Below are 25,085 nucleotides of genomic sequence, written 5' to 3'. Positions count from 1 at the left end.
TGAAATGAGCATGATAGTTCTTAACTCACATGATGGGAACACTGAGTGAGATAATGCACATATTTAGTAGAGTAGCTAACACAGGGTAAGAGCTCAGTAAATGACAGCATTTCTGGATTATTGTGAATAATAATCAACAAGTATTTATACAATACCATGTGCTCAACATCATTTTCAGGAAGAAGAGAGTACAAAAAAAGGGCAACCGATGCCCTGTGTCTCCTAGAAGCTTATAATCTTGCTGAGGAGAAAAAAAATATCATCTATATAATAAATGAGATAAAATTTAAGAGCAATTATGTATCCCTGACTGTAAATACCACGAGAGTTTAAAGAAGGGCGAGAACAGTGGAAATAAGACTGATTGGAAAGAATTCATGGAAGAATTGTCTTGGATAATGTTCTTAAAGAATGCATGGAAGTGGCTTCTCAAAGCAATGGCAGAAAGCATGCCAAGTGAGCAGCCTAGATGAAATCACATTCTAAAGGCACAGGAAAGTAGGACATCTGCCTAAAGTGCCCAACTGATAGTGGGAGAGCCAAGATTTAAACCCTCATCTGCCTTAATCCACAGCCTGAGCCCTCATCCACTGTGTTATATTGCCTGACCATGCAATCTAGGGGGACAGAAACCTCAAGCCTTGGCATCTGGTTCATTTCTGGTTGCAGTTGTACTTCTCATGAAGTTCTTCTTGAACAACCATGAGGTTTTCTATACCTCCTTCCCCTCCTTTCTTAATGTGGTTTGGGTAGACTTCTGTTCCTTGAACATAAAAGAGCTTTGACCAAGGCAGTTCATAATCATTGACTCCATGTTGAAGGTTCTAAGAATTGTCCATGATATTAGATTGGTTTTCTATTCATGATGATGGAGTGATACTCTATGACTTAGCACCTCTCCAGTTCGTACCATCCAACAAACATCACTAAGAGCCTTTTACAAACCCAGCTGTCTTCTCACTAGGTATCTGACCAACATCAAGGATCCAGTCTCAATGTCCACTAGTCATGCTCTGACCTGAATCTGTGACCATGTTTCCATTGTCATTGTTTTCAATAAACTTAAGCAAACCAGCTACTGAGATCAAACATGGTCACTCACCTGAGGAGACTCTATGACAAATTATGGTCTCTAAGATGGGGGTTAGAGCCATTTTCCCCATTAAGCCAAGTTAGAGATTCATCCTATAGTCCCTCAACAAAGATGTCCCTTTCTGACAACCACAGATCACCAACCATCCAACCAAGAGGCTACAGATGAGTGGTTGCTGAAAACAGAGCACTGAAAATAGGTCCCAGAGCAAATTGCCTGCATTTCCTCATCTTTACAATGGAAATCACAATGAAGATTTTCTGTAAAAATAAAGTACTCCATTCCTGGTTTTGATTTTTTGAAGTCACAGAAATTTGCATTTAAACAAAAGCAACTTCAGGGTACCTGGATGACTCAGTCAGTTGAGAGTCCGACTCTTGATTTTGGCTCAGGTCAGGGTCTCATGGTTTGTGAGTTTGAGACCCATATTGGGCTCCTCACTGACTATGTATAGCCTGTTTGGGATTCTCTTTCTCTCCCTCTCTCTCTGTCCTTCCCACACACTCTCTCTTAAAATAAATAAATAAACTTAAAAAATTTAAATAAAAGCAACTTTTATCAAAGAGTAAGATTTAAGAAAAATTTTATCCAAGTTCCTCAAATATATACTTTTATGTGTGGTAAACAATAAAGATATCATAATAACTACTATAATATATACCATTTACTGACAGTTTAATGTAGTAGGTATTGCATTAATGTCTTTATTAACTTAATCCTTAGGAGAAATTTGTTACATATATTTATTAAATTTATGCATATATACATACAGTAATATAATTACTAATAAAAAAGGACAAGTAATATTTGGAACTGAGATAATGAGGACACTGTAATCACATTTATAATTAGTCTTTTAAAAAGTGTGACTCTTACCCTTCAATACAGAATGAAATTCTAGGCAAAAGAAGTTTAATATATTTTTTACTTACCAGAGGCATCATATGTACACTTCTTAAAAATTTTACTTGGGGGGCGCCTGGGTGACTCAGTCGGTTAAGCGTCCGACTTTGGCTCGGGTCATGATCTAACAGTTTGTGAGTTTGAGCCCCATGTCGGGCCCTGTGCTGACAGCTCAGAGCCTGGAACCTGCTTCGGATTCTGTGTCTCCCTCTCTCTCTGCCCCACTCCCACTCGCACTCTGTCTCTGTCTCTCAAAAATGAATAAACATTAAAAAAAATTTTTAAAAAATTTACTTGGGAACTAGTATACCAAGAAATAATGAAGTTAAGAATGTAATATATGTTTGGAAAACAAGGGAATTTAAATGTAATTCATATATAGTATCATTATACAAATTTAAAATTTGAAAGGGTTAAGCACTTTAATTAAAAAATTGAGGGGCGCCTGGGTGGCGCAGTCGGTTGAGCGTCCGACTTCAGCCAGGTCACGATCTCACGGTCCGTGAGTTCGAGCCCCGCGTCAGGCTCTGGGCTGATGGCTCGGAGCCTGGAGCCTGTTTCCGATTCTGTGTCTCCCTCTCTCTCTGCCCCTCCCCCGTTCATGCTATGTCTCTCTCTGTCCCAAAAATAAATTAAAAAACGTTGAAAAAAAAAAAAATTAAAAAAAAATTGAAAGCTGCTTTGTGAAATAACTTCTATGGAGCCTTTAACAGGCTAATATGGAAGTCTATGGTTATAAAATCCTTATCTAAAACATTAAAAATAATTATCTTAAAAAATGTACTATTTTATTAGTTACTTAAGGGAAGAAAATTATTTTTATAAAATTAAGCATTCATTATGATTGGAAAAGAGCTACAATCTTATTAGCAAAATTGAGTATAAGTAATCTCTCAGAGATAGAGTGATGTTATCTAGAAGGATTTAATTGCATAATCTCCTAGGACCTTTCACATAGATGATACTTTTGAAAATGTGCTTATTTCTCCAAATGATGGAATCAGCTTACTTATCCAAGTGCTAGTAAGAACCCAGTGTCTCACCAAAATAAAACAAAACAGAACCAGTTTTCTTCCACTCTCTAAGAATCTTCTGGTTCCCTTTTGTCTTTAGGAACCCATTTTATTTCCCTTAAGAGTCTTGGGGGTCACTGACATCATGCTATCCAAGATTGGTCTCAGCACTCCCGGAAGGAAGGGAAATATTTTTGGTTAGACTTACTCAGGGTTGTTGCAGAGCCTCTCTGCACTCTGGGCTCCAGCCCCACAGGTCCTAGAACAGTGGGACCAGGGTGACCAGCGGCCCCAGCCTCCAGCAATGCTCTCTGGTTTCTTCCCTACTGTGATACATTTGCCAGCCATACACCACTAAAAAGGGAAGAGACAGGACAGGCATACATCACAAAGGTTCCCATTGCGAGCTGAGCCAAGAACCCCAGAAGTCGAAACCCAGTTCTCCCTGAGCAAGCAGGCTTCCTGTGGTCACACATCATATGGAGAACAAAGAGCTCACAAAAAATTTCCCCAAGAATCTTGAGTTTTTGAATCAGAGAATGTCAGAAATTGAATGGAACTTTACGGTGTCCTATTGTAGCTAGCCAATGCTACTCAATGTTACTCAAAGTGCATGCCAGAATGTAAGTCCACACACCTCCTCCTTCACTGAGAAAGTCTTGTTATGAAAAGCAGCTCAGTATGCTTAGGAACACAGTTGCTTTGTAATGTAATTGATTGACCTTCTGCTGCAAGTCCCTTATCTTGTTACAGACCATAAACAAACATTTTGCAGACTGACACTGTGGTTAACACTTCTCCATGTCCTCTATGGGTATTTAGTGTTCACAGCAGAGAACTCATACTCTTGCAAAAATCCACTCATTGTCAAAAACAAAAACAAAGACACTAGTTGAAGTGCTTTCTAATATCAAGAACAATTTTTGCTTTCCTGTAACTCGATTATTTCCAGTTCTAGCATTTCAAGTGGCTCAGAAAAAATTCCGTCCTCTCTCTTCAAGGCAATCCTTCAACAACTATCAGTTTAGGAAGGTGAACATACAAAAAAGAAACAAAAGAAAATGCGATTTGGTTGTTAGATGATTTGGGCATATTTTATCTGCTGCCCCCTTTTCCTCATTATTTCTGGTCACTGTGTGTTGTGACCAAGTTCTATAATTTCAGTGATGGGTCTGATGCCACTCAAGCTGCATAAAGATACCCAGTAAATGCCTAAATCTTGGGCTCACAACAAACACAACTGATTTTGGTGAGCAGCACATATTACCCTGTTCTCAAGCAGTCTGAAAGATTTCTAGCATCTGAATTCTTGGGTGTCTGGCTTTCCTGCTTAGTTAAATGGGAAGAACTCCAAGAAATGCAGTCAAATGAGATGATGAAAATGAAGAAAACCAGTGGCCCAAATCCAGCATCTTTGGAAGGAAGAAGCCACTGGCTTGCCTTCTCAATTTTAAAATGGTGGGGGGGGGGGGAGCGGATTCCAAATGAAGGCTGATCATAAGCTCAGCAGATGTTATTGACCACAAATTCCACCGAAGTTCATCAGGGAAATTTGGGATGGATGTTTTGCAAGTGAAGTGTAGAACTGGGTCTCAGCCCTCTCTCCTCCATCGTCTCCAGTGAAGGCTCAAAAGACATCATGGAAATAAGATCCTTTCCTCTGGCTAGTCTGACTGTGTGACCTCCATTCACCCAGACAGCTGCTCTCCAGGGCCCTCTCCCTACTCCTCCCAAGAACCCACCACCCTCCCACCTTCCTTCCTCAGTCTGCCAATCACCTTCTTCTCACCACATCGTGTCCCATCTGCAGCAGCGTCCAGCTTAGAGCGACAAAAGCCTTTCACTGAGCACCACAGAGTCTGGCAGACATTCTGGAAAACAAATGTGAAACTGTACTTTTTGCATTTTCAAAACTTGCACAAAAGCATTTCTGCAATGATGGTGAACTATACACTCAAGTCACCCACAAACTTAAAATAGTGCTACTGTTGTTAGTGAGGAAGAGTGATAAAAAGTGATCATTCGAGAACTCTCAATTCAAACTTAATTCGGATTTTGTCATCATTCACAAACACTGGTAGGGTCTACTAAGTGATAAGAAAACAGGAGATAAAACACATTTCCTAAGAGTTGAGACTAATTTCTATAGGGGTGACACAGTCTCACTGACCTCAGGCAGAGTAACTGGTGACATTGGCCATGAAAGGCCAGCGCAAACTATGAATGAAGGAATCTGATAACAAACAGCTGGTGGTTATAACTTGAGCCTGCTCACTGAAAGCAATGGAAACTATTCCACCTACAAACCTAAGCTTATTTACTTATTACTCAGAGTAGCCAGCTTGTTTTATCCTCCAGGGAGTGAAATGAGTCTCCTCCTGGAGGAGGAAGAAGGGAAGGTTGAAAGATTCTTACATGCCATCAGAAATGGCTCTACTGCTCCTATCCAACTTTTAGCCTTTCTTCTATCCACTGGTCATCCATAATTCCATCTACTTAATTTTGCTCTAGAGTCACTGTGTTTTAAAATAAGATTTCAAGTATTTTTTTTTAACAATTTTAGAACATTCTCAATCGTTCTCTCTCTAAACTTTGCCTTTCCTTAATTACCACTATTCTCTCCTTCTGGAACTCTTGTCAGTGATGAGCCTTCCCATTCTGTCCTTTGTGTCTTAACTTCACTTTTATATTTTTTAACTCTCAATTTTCTTACATATGAAAGCTGAGAAAGTCTGGATTTCTATCAGGAAAAGACTAGCTTCTCCATCACACAGCTCTGAAAATACTTAAGTGACATGGGAAGTAGTTTTTTCAGCTCTAATTTCCAAATCTGCTGTTTAACCCAAACACGGAATTTAAAATCAATGATCATATTTTTCATTTCTAGAAGTTGTAATTATTTTTCATGTCTACCTTACAATTATCTTATAGTGTATTTTTCCTTTTCTCATATGTAGTTCTTCTTTACGTATTAATTTTATTATCCTTACCTGAAATACTTAACCATAGTTCTTGAGGGTTTATGATCTCTCCCCCACTTAGCTATAGATGGTTTTAAATTTTGAATTAGAAGCTGGTGAATTCATCTAATCAGAAGCTTTATCTATTGGATTTTTGTGCATCTTTAGCTGAGCATTGGTTTCTCCAGGGCAGGTTTTTAATCTTTGCTTCTACCAGGCATCCCATAGTTTTTTGAGATCAGAAATATGTTTATCTTATATTTTTTTGGCATGGGGGTTCTCCAGCCACACAAAAGTATACATTTGAACTCTGAATCCGTATGAGGCTGGCCTATGGTAAAGTATTTTCTAGTGAGATGGTTATCCACCAGCATCACTCCCCCCTCAAAACGCAAGCTGAGATAAGAGAAGCTTCTCTGCCATCTACCTTTGCTGGCGGTGGTTTCTTCTAGCCCCCTGTCTCATTGAGGCATAGCTCCTCCAGGCCCCCAGCTTCAGGAGGGGTCTCAGTTCCAGCTCCCTGCTCTGCTCCATGTGAAGACGTCATCATCTGTTGCCAATGGATGTTAAAATCAAGGCCCTTTGATTTTTCTCTGCATCAGCCTCAGTGTGCTTATCATTCCCTTTTAGTTTTTTCTCCCTGAGGATTTTTTTTAAAGCTTTCTTATAAGTTCATTATGCATTCATAAAAAATGATGTGCTGGGTAAAGAGTACCCAAGAACTCCCTGTACTATTTTTCTAACTATTTTTGAGTTGCAAGCTTTCAAGATAAAAAAAAAAAGTTATAATAAAAGAGGATGAAGCTGTATTCTCTGGTATTTTAGGTGTTTTTTTTTTTTTTTTTTTTTTTTTTTAATTTAAAAGGATTAGGTTATCTTGGCTGCAATATGCAGGGATCTGAAGTCTTCATTCATTTATCTCAAGCCTTCACTCTATTATCCATTTATCTATGTCCTAGGCCCTGCTAAATGTGAGGAATGAAAGCTCCCTCAGAGAGCTTACATAAAGTAGGGGAGGGTACAGACAACTAGAAAGCAGCTACAGGGGTGCCTGGGTGGCTCAGTTGGTTAAGCGCCTGACTTTGGCTCAGGTCATGATCTCATGGTTCCTGTGTTTGAACCCCATGTGGAGCTCTAACCTGACAGCTCAGAGCTGAGAGCTGCTTCCGATTCACTATCTCCCTCGCTCTCTGCCCTTCCCCCATTCATACTCTGTCTCTCTCTCAAAAATAAATAAACATTAAAAAAAATATTTTTAAGCAACTACAATATAGTCTAACAAAGTCTTTGTTCAAGAAAATACAGAATAAAATGTGAAATGATATTTAAGCTGATACCTAAAGGATGAATAGGAGGGGTGGTGCACAGGAACCAGAGCTCTGGAGGTGGTAGAGAACGCACAGCACTTTCAGGGAATGAGATTGTTTGGTATATGAATAAACACAGAGTATAAAACAGTAACTGACCAGAGATAGCCAGAGTGGTCTGTTTCTAGTAAACCACAGGATACCCTGAAAACTCCTTACCTTTGTAAAACATATAAAATTGTGGATAAAATATTTTAAATATTTTAAATGCATTCCTGAGTTGGCAAGAAAGTAAGAGATATCCTCAGAGGCTAAACATGTAGCAGAAATGTTGAGCATCTAGAGATACAAACCTGGCACTTAGATTATAATTTTAATGGTCACCTGAGTACTGGTGACAATGACCTGGGCCTGTGTAGCATGGGAAGTTGGACTGGAGACCTCAGAAAGACCATAACCCCAAAGGACTAGCTCTTGCGTGAAAGGATGAACTAAAAGAAACCTGGGGACACAGCCGAAAAATTTGTCTGTTTTGACCCTAACTCTAGAAGAAATAGTAAATGTTACCCCTGAGATTTTGTAACCACGACCCATGTAGTTGCATAACATCCAACCGATAATTTATTTTAACTAATCCCAAATCCTCTCTGGAAGAATATGAGCCTTAAGGAATAACCTGATATGAAGTTTCACAACCAAGAACTCACAATAAAACAAAAATCAAGAAAAGGAAATAATCTATAATAAGCAAGACATAGAAGAAATCCCAAATAGGAAAAATAGACCCACGTAGACTCTGGACATTGGAATTATCCAACATGAACTGCAAAATAAATGTCTCAAATATGATTAAAAAACAAAAGATCATATTGAAAGCCTGAATTAGAAACAAGAAACTATAACAGTTAGAGAAAACTTAGAAAAATAACCAACAGACTGTCACAAGTAAAAAAAAAAATACCATCAATGAAATTAAAATTTCAATAGAAAGGTTAAAAAGAGAAGTAGATGTGTCTGAAGAGAGAACTCGTGAGTCAAAAGAAAAAGAAATCACACAAACTGCAGAGACAAAAAATATGAAGGCAGGATCCCAAGATATGGAAGATTAGTGATTAAGACCAACATACATGCAACTGGAATTCTAGGTTAGAGAATAGAGAATCAAAACAATATTGTAAGAGATAAGGCCAAAGAACAAGAGATAGGATGATTCCTGAGGCCCCTTTGAAGCCATTTTAGAGAATTTAAACTTTATTGTAGGAAATGGGGAGACTGAAATATTTTATTGAGAGGAACACAATCCAACTTCCATTTATAAAGGTCATTTTGGCTGTATTTGGGGAGATGGATTAGAGTTGAGGGAGGTAGTTCAACTCCAGGAAAGGAGACCCATCAAAGACCTACTTCAGCCACCTAGGAATAGATGGATTTTTTTTAGAGATATTTAGGAAGTAGAATTGGCATAACTTGGTAACCATTTAGGAGTGAGGCGTGAGGGATTTCTGTCCCAACTTTCCCTTCTCTATTGAGTCTTGCCCATTCTGTTTAAGCACAGTTATTTACTTCCTCTTCAAAGGTCTTTTTACATGTCTCTTTTTGTGTTATCTCATTGTATTGAAATTGTTTTGTTTGCTTCCTCCACCAGAGCACAAGCTCCTTAACGTGAGAGAGAATTTATTCCATTAATTTTTGAGGGCTTATTTTTTACCTTTTATTCACTAACAGCACAGAATCTGGGGACGGTTGAATGCGTCTTGCCTTGCCCATGTCTATGTGTTAACACTGGTAACTTCACATGACAAGGGATGCACTCAGAGAATAGGTAAGGTTCAGATCACAAAGGAATGCCACACATAGGAGCTGGGGCTTTATCCCATGGTCAATGATCCCTAACAGTGGAGCAGAGCCATGGTTAGTTCCATGTTTTTTTGAAATAACCTGAGCAACAATTTGAATGGAGGACAGACTGGGTAGGAGGTAATTACAGTTGCAAGGAGAGAAGATGAGAGACTGAATCAAAACAGTACAGTGGGAATGAAGACGACAGGACAAAGCCACAAACTCTTTAGGAGGTTAAATGTCAGGGCTTGATTTACTAGATGGATAATAAAAATAAAGGAGATGAATGAATTGGGATGAATCTAATTCCTACTTGGCATCTGGGGTTTCTCTACACCAGATGGGAAATTCAGGAAAGGGAGCAACTTTAGGTTGCTACAGAGTCTTCAGGTGTAGAATCGCCGTGATTCCTGAAAATCACTACAAAATTTTCTTCACCACCACCCACTTGCACAGGATTGCTATCTCCATAGAATACCAAGGAGGCTGGGTCAAGGAATGTAAATGACCCCCAACTTCACACCTTCTGCCTTACAAACACTTTGCCATGAACAGAAGGTTTCCATTTCTGTGTCTGGCTCTTCAGATTACCAAATAGTTCCCTGGCCCTTCCTTCAGCATGCTAGAGCCCTTAAACTCCATGCATAGCCACCAGATGCACAAAGATACCCAACACTTACTTCTACTTCCTGGCAGAAGGTGGCATTGGGGCCATACTGCAGCTGGCATTGATGATGAACATCATAGATCACTCCAGGAGCAATGACCTTGGACTTCAAGCCTTTCTTCTGGGGCATGTCATCGAGACAGAACCCCCAGCCTCGACTAAAATGAAAACAAGTTAACAGAAATGAGAACAGTTGCTTATGATCTCCTTCGTCTTTAGTCTTTCATTCAACAGAAACTTCCATCCCTGTAGTTTACTCTTTGTCCTTCAAGACAGCTTTATTTCCACAAGGCACAGAACCCTCTAGGCCCAAGATGGGAATGGCCTAAAAGGAACTGCAAATCACACCCCACACGATTACTTCAGGTATGGGCCAGGAAAAACAAGCAGTAGAACAGTAGTAAATCATCAGAGGGATTTCCATGATCACTTATAACATAAGTCCTAGTTGTGCCGGCCAGTTTGCAGGGACTTAACACACACTCAGATCATAAAGAGTCACCGTGAGCAGAAGCAAGCAAGGGGATAGGATGTTCACCTGGCTGTGGCTGGAAGGCAGGACCCACCTACATCTCAGGGTCAGAAAGCAGAAGTGAAATCCACCCCTTCTGATGCCACCTGATACTATGACCTGTGAGAGGCACTGAGACTTTTCCAGGGCCCAGGCAAAAAACTCAGACTGACTTCCAGTTTAAGGAGACCCAAGTGCAGCTGTCCTGAAAGGCGCTGTCACTTACTCCAGGAAGCGGGTGATATACTCCTTGCTGCACTTGGACCACGTCAGTGGGGTGGGATTGTACTGGAGCTGGCGGGACATGATGTATGGGTGCCTGCCCACGGGCTCACAGTCATTTTCCTTCCCGTCATGCTGGATGCCGAAGCTGCAGGAGGGCACAAAGCACAAGAACATTAAGGAGACTGGCATGAAATAGAAAACCACAGTTTCTCCAAGGTGAAAATAACCCACCGAGAGCCACTTTTGTACAGAATGCATGTGTTTACCAAGTGGGACTGTGAAGGTGGAGAGGGATATTTTGAGCACGTCTTGGCCTCAAATATGCAACCATGGGAACCATGCAGCCAATTCCAAAACTTCTCTTTGGCTAGAAGCTCCCAGTTTGGCTTTCTAGGAGTCTGAAGTCAGGAGGGTAAACCCTGCCTTCAGCAATCTTCTGCCTCCTGCTTTAGTAACCACAGCTCAAAACCCCCAAACCTTCATCCTCCCTTTTCATCATCATTTGAGGAAGAGCATGAAAGGGTAAGCTTATGGGAGACTTTGTCAAAGGCCACAAGCTGTGAGTGACTGGATTTCTTTCGAGTCTTGTCATGGGAGTTCTCCAGTATCTGAGACATCTGGGAGACTTCACAGCCCAGTGATTAGAGCAGGGTTTTTGAAGACAGATGATCTGGACTCGCATTCCAGTTCTGTCACTTCGTGATCTGGGAGTTACTGAAACGGGTTCAGCTTCAGTTTCCTCTCCTGGAAAGTGCAGAGGTCTTCACTGTGCTAGGGTCAGATCTGAATGGATGAGTCTGAAAACCACTTGGCAAGTGCCTGGCATATAATAAGGGCTCTGTGAATGACAGGAATCCCTTATTGTTGCTTTTATCCTTGTCTAGCTTATTTCCCTTTTCTAGATGAGGAAGCTCAGAGTATGAGACTTTTCGAAAGTCCCACAGCTAGTTAGTGGCAAGAGTAGGTCTGCAGCTCGCCCTGCTGTTGTAGTGTTCTTACCCAGGCCTTGCTCAGCCTGCTCCCTGGTCCTCCCACTGCCAGGGCTGACCAGGTGAAGCAGCCCTGAATGACCCAGAAGAGCTTGTCCGGCATGGCAGGGGTGCCTGGGTTGGAAGCAGACTCAGAAGTCCGTTTATAAGTTGAGTCCTCAGGATCAGCCCAATATGCCATCAGAGGTCCCCACAAGAACTCTGTCCACTGGGATCTGCTTACAACAGGCATACTTGCAACCCAGAGATGTTGGCTCAACTCTCCAAATCTGAACAGGGGAAAGTAGGACCTTTTACTCGGCGAGTGAAATTCAGCCCATCTGACAGGGAAGGTCATATGCAACTTTACTAAAATCTCCTGATCAACATTAGTGACTCTTACAGAAAATAGTCTCTGGGGGCTTTAGAGATTTCTTGTATTTTGCTTAATGCATTATGATGTTATCAACTTACTTACAGACTCCGATCACATTCCACATGAATACAAAATTCACAAAGGACTCAGAGAATTAATCTGCAAAACTCTTATCACCCAGCCACAAAGAATGCGATTCAATGAAAGCTTTCTTCCCAAGCAGGTCTTCCCTATGCTGTTGCAAATCCATTCTTATCTAGCTCGTGAAGTACTCCACAAGTTCACCTGCGGAATAATTAGTAAGAACCCTAAACTGCAAGCATGGTTCAAAAATATGCATGAATCATGGTTTTTCCAGCACTGGATATTCTAATACAAGAAGACATATTGCTGGATCTTATACACAGGGGCGATTCACACCTACACTCATAATATATCAGTTCCCCCGAAGCTCATTTTGTTCCATCTAAAGTTTCTAATGCATTAGGATTTCCCCCCTCCAGCTTCATCACCCCTCTCTTCCCCCATCTTATGAGATAAAAGCAGTGCTACTGAAAATGTCCCTCTGGGCTGTGTCTACTAGGTCTAAATGGGTGGAATGCTCCTGCCACATGGGAACAGAGGGTCAATGAGAAGTGAAGGCCAAGGAAAGCACATGGGGTCATAGGGATGGAAGGTTTGCATCCAGGAAGTTACTTTCTAGCAGATGGGATGGACACTGAAGAGCAATTTGGAGGACAGAGCCGTCTACAGGCTCAAACAACTTCCTGGGCTGTTGGATTGGCCTGCTTTACCTCATGCTTCAGTTTCAACTCCTGTTACATGAGTTTGCCAAATTACAGATGTGAAATAGCAATTAATTCATTACCTGGGTTTCGGGGTATCCTTTGATGGAAAAGATCCATTCCTTGCCTTTTATTATTCATTTTTTAAGTATAGTTAACACAACATGACATTAGTTTCAAGTATCCAACGTAGTCATTTGACAGGTTTATATTTACGCTGTGTTCACAAGTGTAGCTATACCATCAGCTGTCCTGATACAACGCTATTACAATATCATTGATTCTATTACTTATGTGCTGCCTTTCATTCCTGTGATTTATTATTCATTTTATGGTGGAGAAGTAATAGCAGAGAACAAAAACCTCAAAAATATGATTGTGAGCTTTTAAAACCCATTTAGGGAATACCAATTTCACATATTTAACATGCAAAGGTCTGTAATGAAATATATCATGATCTAGAAGCGGGGGAGATATACTGGGTGAATGTTGCCTTTTAAGTGTTCATCTATATTGTTATATTTTCATTTCTTAAAAGTGAAGGATGCTAGGTCTCAAATAAGTTTTTCAATTTCCTCTGGGGATTGTACATTCATTGTTGGGCACTTAACATAAGGAGTCTGATAAAGGTGGTGAGAGACTTCAGGTATAAATGGCTGATATAATCCAGGGTCTTCAGGAATGGATTTTCAATAAGTTTTCTCTCAAAATAAAAGTGAAATTATTCACATAAGGCCATAGCACAAGTTAGTTAACTTTACTTTCTATTTTGCATCACACATAATCAGTAATGAAACAAACATGTTTCCAAGAAACAATGGGTTATCTTTGTTATTAATCTTTGAGTGTCTTTTTGGGATACTGGTTTATCAGTTTTGTTTTGTTCATTCTTGGAATGCTGCAGCCATTTCATTAATCTGCCCAGTGTTTCTCAGTTTGGTCCACAATTAGGACTATATAGCTAAAGAAAGAACTAAATACCCCAGAAGTATCTTTTACTATGAGCAAAAGTTTCTTAGGAAGCCCTTAAAGTCTTCTTTCATTTGGTTTTGTTTTGCTCAAGTATTTTTCTATCACTCAAACTCAAGCTTATGTGTTCCTTCAACTTTCTCTTTTTTATCAGTGACTCTAAACTTGTTTTGGGGGGGGGGCATTTAAAAGATGCTGTTTTAAAACAAATCAAAAGCACAATGAGATATCACTTAACTCTGGTCAGAATGTCTAGAATCAAAAAGATAAGATTCTCACCACTGGTAAGAATGTAGAGAAAAAGGAACCCTTATGCACTGTTGGTGGGAATGTAAATTGGTACAGCCACTGTGGAAAACAGTATGGAAGTTCATCAAACAATTAAAAAGAGAAATACCATGTGATCCAGTAATTCCACTACTAGGTATTTATCCAAAGAAATTGAAAACACTAATTCAAAAAGATACATACTTCTATGTTCACTACAGCATTATTTACAATAGCCAGGATATGGAAGCAACCTAAGTGTCCATCGATAGATGAATGGATGAAGAAGATGTGGTGTGTGTGTGTATATATATATATATATATATATATATATATACACACACACACAATGGAATATTAGTCATTAAAGGATGAAATCTTGCCATTTGCAACAACATGGATGGACCTAGAGGGTATTATGCTAAGTGAAATAACTCAGACTGAAAAAGAAAAATACCATATGATCTCATTCATATGTGGAATCTAAAACACAAATGAATAAACAAACAAAAAGCAGAATCAGACGTGTAAAAACAGAGAACAAACTGGTGGTTGCCAGAGGGCAGGAGTATGGAGGGTGAGCGATACAGGTAAAAATGGGTGAAGGGGAGTGGGGCATACAGGCTTCCAGTTATGGAATTAATTAAGTCATGGGAATAAAAGGCACAACACAGGGAATACAGTCAATGATACCGTAACAGGGTTGTATGTTGACAGATATACTACACTTGTGGTGAGCATAGCATAACCTATAGAGCAGCTGAATCACTATGTTGTACACCTGAAACTAATGTAACATTGTGTGTCAACTATACTCAAATAAAAAAAAGATTAAATAAAAAAAGTCTTTATTTAGGTTATCTGTATATGTCCTGATGCCTTTTTTTTTAAATTAAACTTTTTATTTTGAGATTATTGCAGGTTCAGTTGCAGTTTTAAGAAATAAACAAAGCGGTCCCCTGTATCCATCACTCACCTTCCCCCCAATGGTAACACATTACAAAACTATAATCCAGTAGCACAGTTGGGGTATTGATGCTGAGACTGTCCAGACACAGAATATTATCATCACCACATGGATCCCTCATGTTGCAGTTATAGCCACACCCACTTCCTTCCCTCTCCCATTCCATCCTTAAACCCTGGCAGCCATATATATGTTCTCCATTTCTACAATTTTGACATTTCAATCACATACAGCATGTAACCTTTTGGGACTGGCTTTTTTTTCACAGAGCATAACTGTTTGAAGATTTATCAGGTCACTGTATGTATCAATGAAACAGTGAAAAAAACATGTTTCCAAGAAACAATGGGGTATCTTTCATTTTATTGCTAACTAGTATTCCATAATATGTGTCCATCCCAGTTTATGTAACCATTCACCCTGTTGGGTTGACACCACCCTTGGATTGTTTCTAGTTTGGGGCTATTAAGATTAAGCTTCTATAAGCATTCACGTAAAGGTTTTTGTGTGAACATAAATCTTCCTTTCTCCAGGACAAATCTCAGGAGTACAACTGCTGGATCATACGGTAGTTGTAGGTTTATAGCTTAAAAAACCGACAAACTACTCTCTACAGTGCCTGGACCATTTTACTTTCTCACCAGCAATGTCTGAATGATCCGATCCCTCTGCAACCTTGCCAGCATTTGGGGTCACCACTATTTTTTTAGTCATTCTGATTGTTGTGTGACATCTCATTGCGATTTCAATTTGCATTTCCCTGGTAGCTAATGATGTTGAATATAGTTTCAAGTGCTTATCTGCCATTTGTATGTCTTTTCTGGTGGAATTTCTCCTTTTTGCCCATTTTTTAATTGTACTGTTTGGGTTTTTTTACTATTGAGGTTTTTGTTTTGTTTACATTTATTTATTGAGTTTGAGAAACAGCAAGAGTATGAGCAGGGGAGGGTCAGAGAGAGAGGGAGAGAGAATCCCAAGCAGGGGATTCAAACTCAGGAACTGTGGGATCATGACCTGAACTGAAATCAAGAGTTGGATCCTCAACCGACTGAGGCACCCAGGCGCCCTACTATTTGAGTTTTGACAGTTGCTTATATATTTTAGATGCTTAGTTCTACTGGACATATGGAGTATTCATTACCTAGGTAGGTCATAAAAATTATTGTGAGCTTAGTGGCTTAAAATAACATAAACTTATTCTCTCACAGTCCTGGAGGACGGAAGTCTGAAATCAAGGTGTCAGCAGCACTCTGAACCCTTCAAAGTCTCCAGGGGAGAATTTCTGCTTGCCCCTTCCAGCTTCTGGTGGCTGCAGGCTTCCTGACTTGTGGCAGTACGACTCTAACTTCTGCCTCCATCTTTACATGGTCTTCTCTTTGATCTGTGTCCAAATCCCCCTCTCCAGTCATTGGGTTTAGGGCCCAACCTAAATCTAGGGTGATTTAGTTTCAAAATTATTAACTAATAACATCTGCAAAGATCCTATTTCCAAAACAGGTTACATTGTGAAGTTCATAGAAGCCTTGAATTTGTGAAGGGGAACACTATTTAAGCCACTACATAGGGCTTGCAAACATTTTCTCTTGGGCTGTGGCTTGTATTTTCATCCTCTTAAAAGAGTCAAAAGTTTTAATTTTGATGAGTCCAAGTTTTAAATGTTTCCTTTTATCGATTGTGCATTTGATGCCAAGTTTAGAAACTCTTTGCCTAGCCCTAGATACTTAAAATTTCCTATTTATGTCCTAAAAGTTTTTTAGTTTTACATTTTACATTTAAGTTTGTGTTCTACTTCAAGATCATTTTTGCATATGGTGTGAGACTTAAGTAGAGACTCTTTTTATATATTAAAAACCAACACGGGGCTTGATCTCACAACCCTGGGATCATGACCTGAGCTGAAACCAAGAGTCAGACACTCAACTGACTGAGCCACCCAGGCACCCCACACACAATCTTGATTACTGAAGCTGTATAATAAATTTTGAAATCTTGTAGCCTGATTCTTCTCATTTTATTATTCTTTTTCAAATTGTTTTGAAAACTTATTCTAGTTCCTCTGCCTTTCCATATACATTTTAGATTATTTTTTTCTATATCTCAAAAAGAATCGTGATGAGGGGTGCCTGGGTGGCTCAGTCGGTTAAGCGGCCGACTTCAGCTCAGGTCATGAGCTCGCGGTCCGTGAGTTCGAGCCCCGCGTCAGGCTCTGTGCTGACAGCTCAGAGCCTGGAGCCTGTTTCAGATTCTGTGTCTCCCTCTCTCTGACCTTCCCCCATTCATGCTCTGTCTCTCTCTGTCTCAAAAATGAATAAACGTTAAAAAAAAAATAAAAAAGAATCGTGATGAAATTCTCATAGAAATATCATTAAACCTATATATTTATTTCAGAAGAATTTCATCTTTACTATGTTGAGTCTTCCAATTCATGACCATAATAGGTTTCTCCATCTATTAGGAGATCTCTATTTCTTTCCACAGTGTTGTGTAGTTTTCAGCATATGAGTCCTGTACATGTTTTGTAAGATTTAAATGTTTATAATAATTTTATACAAATATTTCATACTTCTGAGTGATTGTGAAAGGTACCACGTTTTTAATTTCAGTGTTCACTCGTTCATTGTCTGTATATAAAAATGTGAGTGATTCTGTATGTTTATGTTGTATCCTGTGAGCTTATTCTAGTTTGTGTGTTTGCATAGATTCTTTGGGGTTTTGTACATATACAATTATATTATCTGCAAATAGAGCTAGTTTTATATCTTCCTAATCTGTATGTTTTTTTTCTTGTCTTAGTGCACTGGCTAAAACCATACTCCTTTTTCTTTCTGTTCCTCAGACTTCAGCATTTACTTTGTCCTGTCTTCAAGTTCATTGGTTCTTATTTTGTCTGCTTATATCTGCCAATGAATCCCTCCAGTTAATTTTTTTATTAGAGTGATTGTACTTTTTAGCTCAAAAATTTCATCTTGGTTTCTTGTTAGATCTTCTATATCTTTATTGATATTGTTATTTTGTTCACATATCATTTCCTTTATCTTCTCCACATCTTCTTTAGTTCTTTGAGCATCTTTAAGGCAGTTGTTTCAAAATCTTTGTCTAACAAATTTGCCCTCAGGAACAGTTTCTGTTGATTTATTTTTTTTCCTTTGAGATCATACTTTCCTGGTTCTTTGTATGTTTTATGATTTTTTGGGTAGAAAAATGGACATTTGAATCTGTTAATGTGGTAACTCTGGAAATCAGATTCTTCCTCTTCTGTAGGGTTTTCTGTTTTTATTATTGTTGTTGTTGTTATTATTATTACTATTATTATTATTGTAGTCTGTGTCTGTGTCAAGGATCACCCTGAGGTAAAAATTTAAGGTCTTCGCAGGTCTTTTCAGAGTCTTTATCTGGGCACATGTGATCACTTTCTAATTTTCCCCATGTATGTAATTATTTTTGAAAGTCCTATTCTTTATTGTCTAGCTCTCAAAAGGGAAAAAGGAGAAATAAAAAGAGGGAGAGAAAATGGTGCTGGCCTCTTAAATCCTCTGGCAGTCACTCCAGTTTAAGGGGAGCTTGCAACAATGTGGAGAGGTGCAACAACAATGGCTGCCCCAACTTTGTCTTCACCTCTGTGATCAGAAGTAGCCATCAGCAACCAGAGCACAACTTGCACCTCCTGTTAACTGATGTTTGCTTAATGGTCTTCTCCATCGTATAGCAGTTTTAAATTTCTGCTTTATTCAATGTGTTCCTTCAATACATATAAGTAAAATGGGGTTAACAATGGTATCTATTTCATAAGGTTATCAAAAGGAATCAACAACACAACCCAAAATGGGAGACATAAAGGGTGCAAAAATGTTAATGTTTGTGACTTGTCAGTGATATTAATACCTCAGCATTTTATAAAAACTAAACAAGGATTGTTACTCCCGAATTAATCAAGTAAGTTAAAGCTTATGTCCTTGTCTGTGTTCAACCCTTTCTAATTCAGAAAATTGTAGTAGCCTCTTTGATTCTGTGGTGTAGTAGGTACAAGTGGTCAGGGAAGAAAAGACGCTGAAATCTTTGAAGTGTGTGATTATCCCCACTTTACAGAGGAGGAAGCAGAGGTTTAGGAGGGTGAGTCTCAAGACACAGTGTAACTCGACTCCTAATGCCCCATTTAAGGTGCTTGCCCTTCCCTCTACTGACATGGTGCATGAACATGGCAAGGGGATCTCAGTTTCCTTGGCCCTTTACCTGTGTCCGAGCTCATGGGCAATTGTGAAAGCCAGAGGGAGTCCAGAGTCTTCATTGATGTTACAGCTCCGGTGAGGCTGGCACATTCCTGACAGGTGGGACAGACCCAAAGTCTCACAGGGGCGATTGACACTAGCACAGATGTCTTTTCTGAAAGCAGAGAATAGAGATGCATAGGCTCCCAAAGAAACATCTGAAAAAATCCTCCTGGAAAAAATCTGGGTATTAGTTCACATTCAATATGGTCTGGAAAGTATGGTTAAATTATTTTTAAAACTCCATAGGGAGCAATTCACAATTCATAAGATTATTATGATTTCACCTCTAATTACTGACTCTCACTAACACCTAAAAATGTGGGAAAATATGACAATTTTTAATGTTTATTTATTTTTCAGAAAGAGAGAGAGAGAGAGAAAGCTCAAGCAAGCATGAGCAGGGGAAGGGCAGAGAGAGACAGGGAGAGAGAGAGAATCCCAAGTAGGTTCCATGCTATCAGCTTGAAGCCTGACATGGGGCTCAATCTCAAGAACCACAAGATCATGACCTGAGCAGAAATCAAGTTGGATGCTTACCTGAGCCATTCAGTCACTCCATGACAAAGGTTTTATTTTGAGTTGCTTTTGCCCTTAATCTCAGGATGCCAAATTATATTGTTTGGCCAAAAAGAGAAGGATTTGATTGAAAATTGAAGATTATTTGAACTTTTAAATAAAGGATGACCAACAGTGGTTGAGCGCTTTCACATATGAAACCCCTTTTGGTCTTTCTGGGGTCTGTGCTCAAAATGCATCTGAGAACTTTTGCTTATTCATGAAAAAGGCAACTGATCTCATCAATCCATCTAGAGATCAAATCAGTTGGCTCTCCAGCCCCACTACCCTAACTACATGGGACATTGGAGGGAATGCACATACAAATAAAGACTCTTAGGATCTCAAAAAATACTGGTTATGGTTTTTAAATGTAAAAATATGCTTCCATACCTTTGTGGGGATTATTTCAGTCATTGACAAGAGTTAACTTGGTTTGGTCTCGTTTTCTTCAATTCAGAAAGAGCTCTTTGCCAAGAATAACTAGCATAAATGCCAAGAAGGTTCTGAGCTTGTTAGCTGCAGACCTTCAACTCATCAGGTTTGTGTGGGTACCATTTCTGGCAACTAATGATCTGTTTGATGTTTCCACTGGGCCATGGAAAAGATCCAGGCTCTGAAAACCCCTGCGAGTCCTCCGTTCTCCAGGAGGCAATGGCTGGGACAAGGGGATAGAAGAGAGTGGCAGCCCATGTCACGGCATGCCAACTGACATGATACCCACTCTAACGGCAATAGTTTTTGGGTAGATTTGTGTTGGAGAGCTAGATTGGATCAGACAGCCCAATCATTCTAAATAATTTCTGTGTCTGTGGGAGAACCAACCAACCAACGTTTCCACCCCTGCTGCAAAATGTACTTGTTACTATTTCATTTTTTTAAAAGTCTAGACCTGCTTGGAGCTGCTGGGAAAAGATTGGTGTCTACTGCTAATTCACCTGCTTTCTCATTCAGATGGGGCAGGTGTTAGGTCCATTACATAATTGTTTACTAACTGCCTACTAAGTATCTAGCACTAAAGAGGAAAAAGGGGGGGGTAATAAAAGAATTATAGAAACATGAGTCTTGCAGACAAGGAGCTTCTGCTCCCCAAAGCAGATTAGCTCTACCTTCACCATGCACTGGGTATTGTATAAGAGAAAACATGCCTTGGTATGCAGTTACTAGCCTTGCTTCATGTGGTATGTTTAAGCCAAATCCACCTTCTACTGAATGCAACTCTGCAGAGAACCCTGTTGAATGAATCTCAGCACAGTCATCCATAGGCAAGTCACATACCTCCGTCCCTGGTCCTGCCTGTTTTTCAAACCAGAGGTTCCCAACAGGGGTTGATTTTGCTCCCCACCCACTCTTAGAGACAGTTTGGGTTGTCACAACTTGTAGGAGGGTCTACTGGCATCTCATGGATACAGGCAAGAGGTGCTGTTAAATATACCTCAGCACACAGACAGCCCTGCACAACAAAAGAATTACCCAACTCAAGATGCTGAGGATAAGAAATCCTGCTTTAGCATTTGAAATACTCTCCACTCTTCAGGAGTTGGTGAGGTTCATCATATACTGAAACCAGGCCCTTGTTTGAAGGAAGAAAAATTGTCATAATAAGAAAAAAAAATCATAAGAGAACAGATCCTTCATATTCTTATGGGTAATAGTTAAGAGTACAACTATTAGGGTCAAACTACCTGGATTTAAGTCTCAGCTGTACTTGTTAATAGAAATGAGATTTGAGGCAAGTGACATAACCACGCCTCAGTTTCCCCATGTATAAAATGGGAATAATTGATGGTAGTTCAACTACCAGACTTGTTGTGTAGATTAAATGGAATAATGATTGTTCTAATAGATGTAGCACAGTGCTACATCAGACACTCCACAAACGCCAGCTATCATTAATTCACTCATTTCCTCATGTGAATGAGAGAAGAAATGATATCTGCTTTCAGGGCAAGGAAAGAGAGGAAGTTGACACAGTTTCTAACAGTGGTCCTGAATCCAGGGTTCTTCCCTACAGCTAGGTCCTGCCTGGACTGAAGTCTTCCCCTGGCTTCTTGCCCAGGTCCTCAGTGTTCCCTGCCTGTGTGTTGCTCCCCCACCCCTTGCCCCCCACCCCGGCCAGGGCCCCAGTGCTTTCGTTCCACACCCACACTAATCTGCCTCCCAGCAGAGCTACCGATGTCACAGACCCTAATATGAATCTAATGTAATAGGTTTATTCCACAAACTTCTTTTGAAAACTGCATTCAACTGAAGTTTTGATACTTTCATTCAAAAGAATGACTCTGATAGTCGGAGTGAAAGTTGGTTATCATTCTTTGCGGGCACCCCATGCATCGGGATACCAAAGGGACCAAAATGTTCAGGGGCAGCCTGCCCTCCCTGGGGAGAACACACGCGTGCACACACACACACACACACAGGGCCTTCCAGTGCATGAGTTCTCTGTGGCTGACAAACCAGGATGAGCAGACTCTTCTATTTACACATCCCTGGATTTCCTGATGTCTCCGAAACTGCACAGGAGTTCCCCATGAGAATTTAACTCCCCCGTTAATGAAAGACTTCATTTAAAATAATGTCTGGAGGTGCCTGGGTGGCTCAGTTGTTGGTTAAGTGTCTGGCTCTTGATTTCAGCTGAGGTTATGATCTCATGGTTCATGGGTTTGAGCCCCGTGTCGGGCTCTGTGCTGATGGTATGCAGCCTGCTTTGGATTCTCTCTCCCTTTCTCTCTGTCCCTCCTTCTTTCTCCCTCTCTCTCTCTCCCTCTCTCTCAAAATTAAAATAAAATAAGATAAAATAAAATAAGATAAAATAAAATAATGTCTGATGCTTGGCAGGTGTTCAATAAGTATTTATTGAATCAGTGAGCAAACATAGCCTCCAAGAGCCTGGGTTGATCAGAAAAGTTCATTAGCCTTTCACAGCTATGAGTCTTGGAAGGTTGATGGTTTTTATTAGCACCACAGGGTCTGTCTGTCATCAGAACAAAATAGTATCTTCATGAGAATAAAGGGAGAAAAGTGTAAGCAAACTGCTCTGTGTATTCAGGGAAGGGCTGGCCGCCCATATTCTGTCCTCACCATCAGTCAGGGATGGGTTACAAGGAGGACTGATTTCTGTAGAGAAGGTTGCATGTTTCTAAACTGGAGTAAAAATTTTAAGAAGAAAATAAAGGATTGGAAAGCCCAGGCTTAAAAGTTACAGGAGTCTTTAACAAGGTTCTGTAAACAATCTTCCTGAGCTTATAGAGCTGCATGAAAAAGCCAATTTTAAAGATGAAATCATCACTGGGATATGAAAAAGGCCTGCATTTTGCCAACAGATTTTTGCCAACAGTTTATTAACACGGAGAGTTTTGTCACACACGTTTAATAATTGCCCCCTCACTGGTATGGACATCAGCAGTTGTCTAGATTGTAGATGCTGCCTTTAAAAATTATCAAAAGTGGCAAAGAGTAGGAGACTCTCATGGGTTTGAATAGGGGACAACTCTTTCACCTGCCAGCCCCCCTGCTTCACAGCCCCTGGCTTCCTGTAGTCCCTGGGGTACCTGGTGAGGAGGACGGCCACGTCATGATGGGCAGGGTTAAGGTCACTCTTGGGATTGATGCTCTTCTGCCACTTACAGAAGCTGGACAGTGTCTTCTCTGCATGGTGAACTATTTTCAATCCTTGCTAGAGAAAGAAGAGGAAGAGATTGGCATGGGTGAGTTTGCTGTGCTCAGGACTCATCACAGAAGCTCTCAGAAGCAACCAAGTGTGACAAGCTCTGGGTGGGCACCTCAGATATCTGTTAGGCAGGAATCTGGCAGAGGCCAACTTACTCCCTGCTCTAAATACCATCACCCTCATGACTTTTATCAAAAGAATCTGAAGGGCAGAAGTGCAGGACAGAAATTATCACTGGAACAAGTAGCCCTTGAAGAAAAATTAAAACTGCATTAGCCAAGACCAAGAGCTGTTTGAAGTCACATCTTTAGCAGCACTCTGCTTCCTAAGCCACTACGATTCCAAAGAGCATTTTTACTTCTAATGCAACAACAGAAAATGATTTTCAACAAAAAGCTTCTTCCTTGCATGAGAACTCCTACAACCTGGGTTTCCATTTTGGTCTCACATCTGCAGATGAAGGGCAGAGGATGACATAATCTCTCTAGGCTTCTAACCAGTTGGAATCATTAGCTGTCTGACAACAATTAGGTTGCTGCATTGGATGCCCCAGCCTGCAATTTCAAGGGCTGCTGAGTAATCTATTTGGGCCATTGTTACGACCCAGGATGGGAAGAGAGGGCTTGTTCCAAATTAACTGGCTGAACACTTGTCAAATGGAGGGGGATAGATAATCATCTTTATTTGAATTTCTAAAGGAGATGTTCCTTTTCCTTTGCCCCATTTCTTTGGGGTCTCTATATCAAGCTGGCCCTCCTACAGGGTGGATTCTACCTGGAGAATGACTACTTCCATTGATCTACTCTAACCTGAGTCTATCACTCTGGCCTCAGTCCAAGAAGTTCAAGACAATCTCTACCTCAAACTATGAACTTGCTTCTCCACTACTCTGCATTTTGCTAAGGCCACACCCAAAGCAAACAAGGCCTGAGAGGCTTCAGTTGCCTGTTAAAGGCACTTCCAGGTGCCCACCCACCCCCTCCACACACACACATGCTAATTAACCACCACAGACCACCTGCCTTTCATGAAAATGCAGAAAGGTGGCTCATCATCAGACATGAAAACCCATGGAATTGCTTAGCATTATGAATTTAAATAGAAGAAACAGACTTCTTAATTTACTAATCCTCACTGTTCTGTCATCCAGCAGAATCATGTATGGTGGAAAGGGAGGAGGAATTATGGGGGCCTAGCTGGGTACAGGGGTCAGCCTCCTATTCATCTAGTCAACCCTACCTAGTCAACCCTACCAGAACCAAGGCTTACACCCACCACAGGGAATTGGCAAGGGGGCATAAAGCAGGAATGGAAGGAAAGAGAATGGAAGTCACGAGAAAGAAAAGAGAAGTAAATAAAAAGGGAGAGAGGAAGGAAAGAAAAGAGAGGAAATATTTCTTGATCATTATGTGATCTTTGTGCCAGATACTTTCACATATATTCTTTCATTTCATTTAATTGCATCTTCTCGGCATTATTTCTAAAGAAAGCATTGTTATTTTCATTTACAAGAGGGAATTGAACCTCAGAGAAGTGAAAAACGAGCTGAAGGTGATTTGAGTCAGATACTGAATCAAAGACCCCAAGAACGAGGGCTCCTGGGTGAAGCATGGTTCCAGTGGGTGGCCAGCCTCATTAGAAGACAGCTCCTTCACACAGGAAGGTAGATTATCAAACAAAGCATCAACTACAATTTGATTGCCTTGAGGTCTGTTTTCAACCCTTCATTTCTTTGTTTGGTT

The 25,085-nt window shown here is 40.2% G+C and overlaps 1 protein-coding gene across 1 annotated transcript in view; it reads right to left on the bottom strand.

Annotated features, from left to right (window-relative positions):
- The window catches only part of LOC102959469 (A disintegrin and metalloproteinase with thrombospondin motifs 12), a 301,054-nt gene that overhangs the window by 101,914 nt on the left and 174,055 nt on the right, over positions 1-25,085 (bottom strand). Inside the window, exons 6-11 of the mRNA XM_042956966.1 lie at positions 23,225-23,349; positions 19,081-19,230; positions 10,520-10,663; positions 9,796-9,940; positions 4,788-4,880; positions 3,218-3,363 (exon numbers count right to left, since the gene is read on the bottom strand). Coding sequence (XP_042812900.1) covers positions 3,218-3,363; positions 4,788-4,880; positions 9,796-9,940; positions 10,520-10,663; positions 19,081-19,230; positions 23,225-23,349 — 803 coding nt within the window. The remainder of the gene's footprint in view (positions 1-3,217; positions 3,364-4,787; positions 4,881-9,795; positions 9,941-10,519; positions 10,664-19,080; positions 19,231-23,224; positions 23,350-25,085) is intronic.

Source organism: Panthera tigris, chromosome A1, assembly GCF_018350195.1.
Source record: "Panthera tigris isolate Pti1 chromosome A1, P.tigris_Pti1_mat1.1, whole genome shotgun sequence".
NCBI lineage: Eukaryota > Metazoa > Chordata > Mammalia > Carnivora > Felidae > Panthera > Panthera tigris.
The sequence above is the reverse complement of the archived record's forward strand: the minus strand, read 5'-3'. Positions and strand labels throughout refer to the sequence as shown.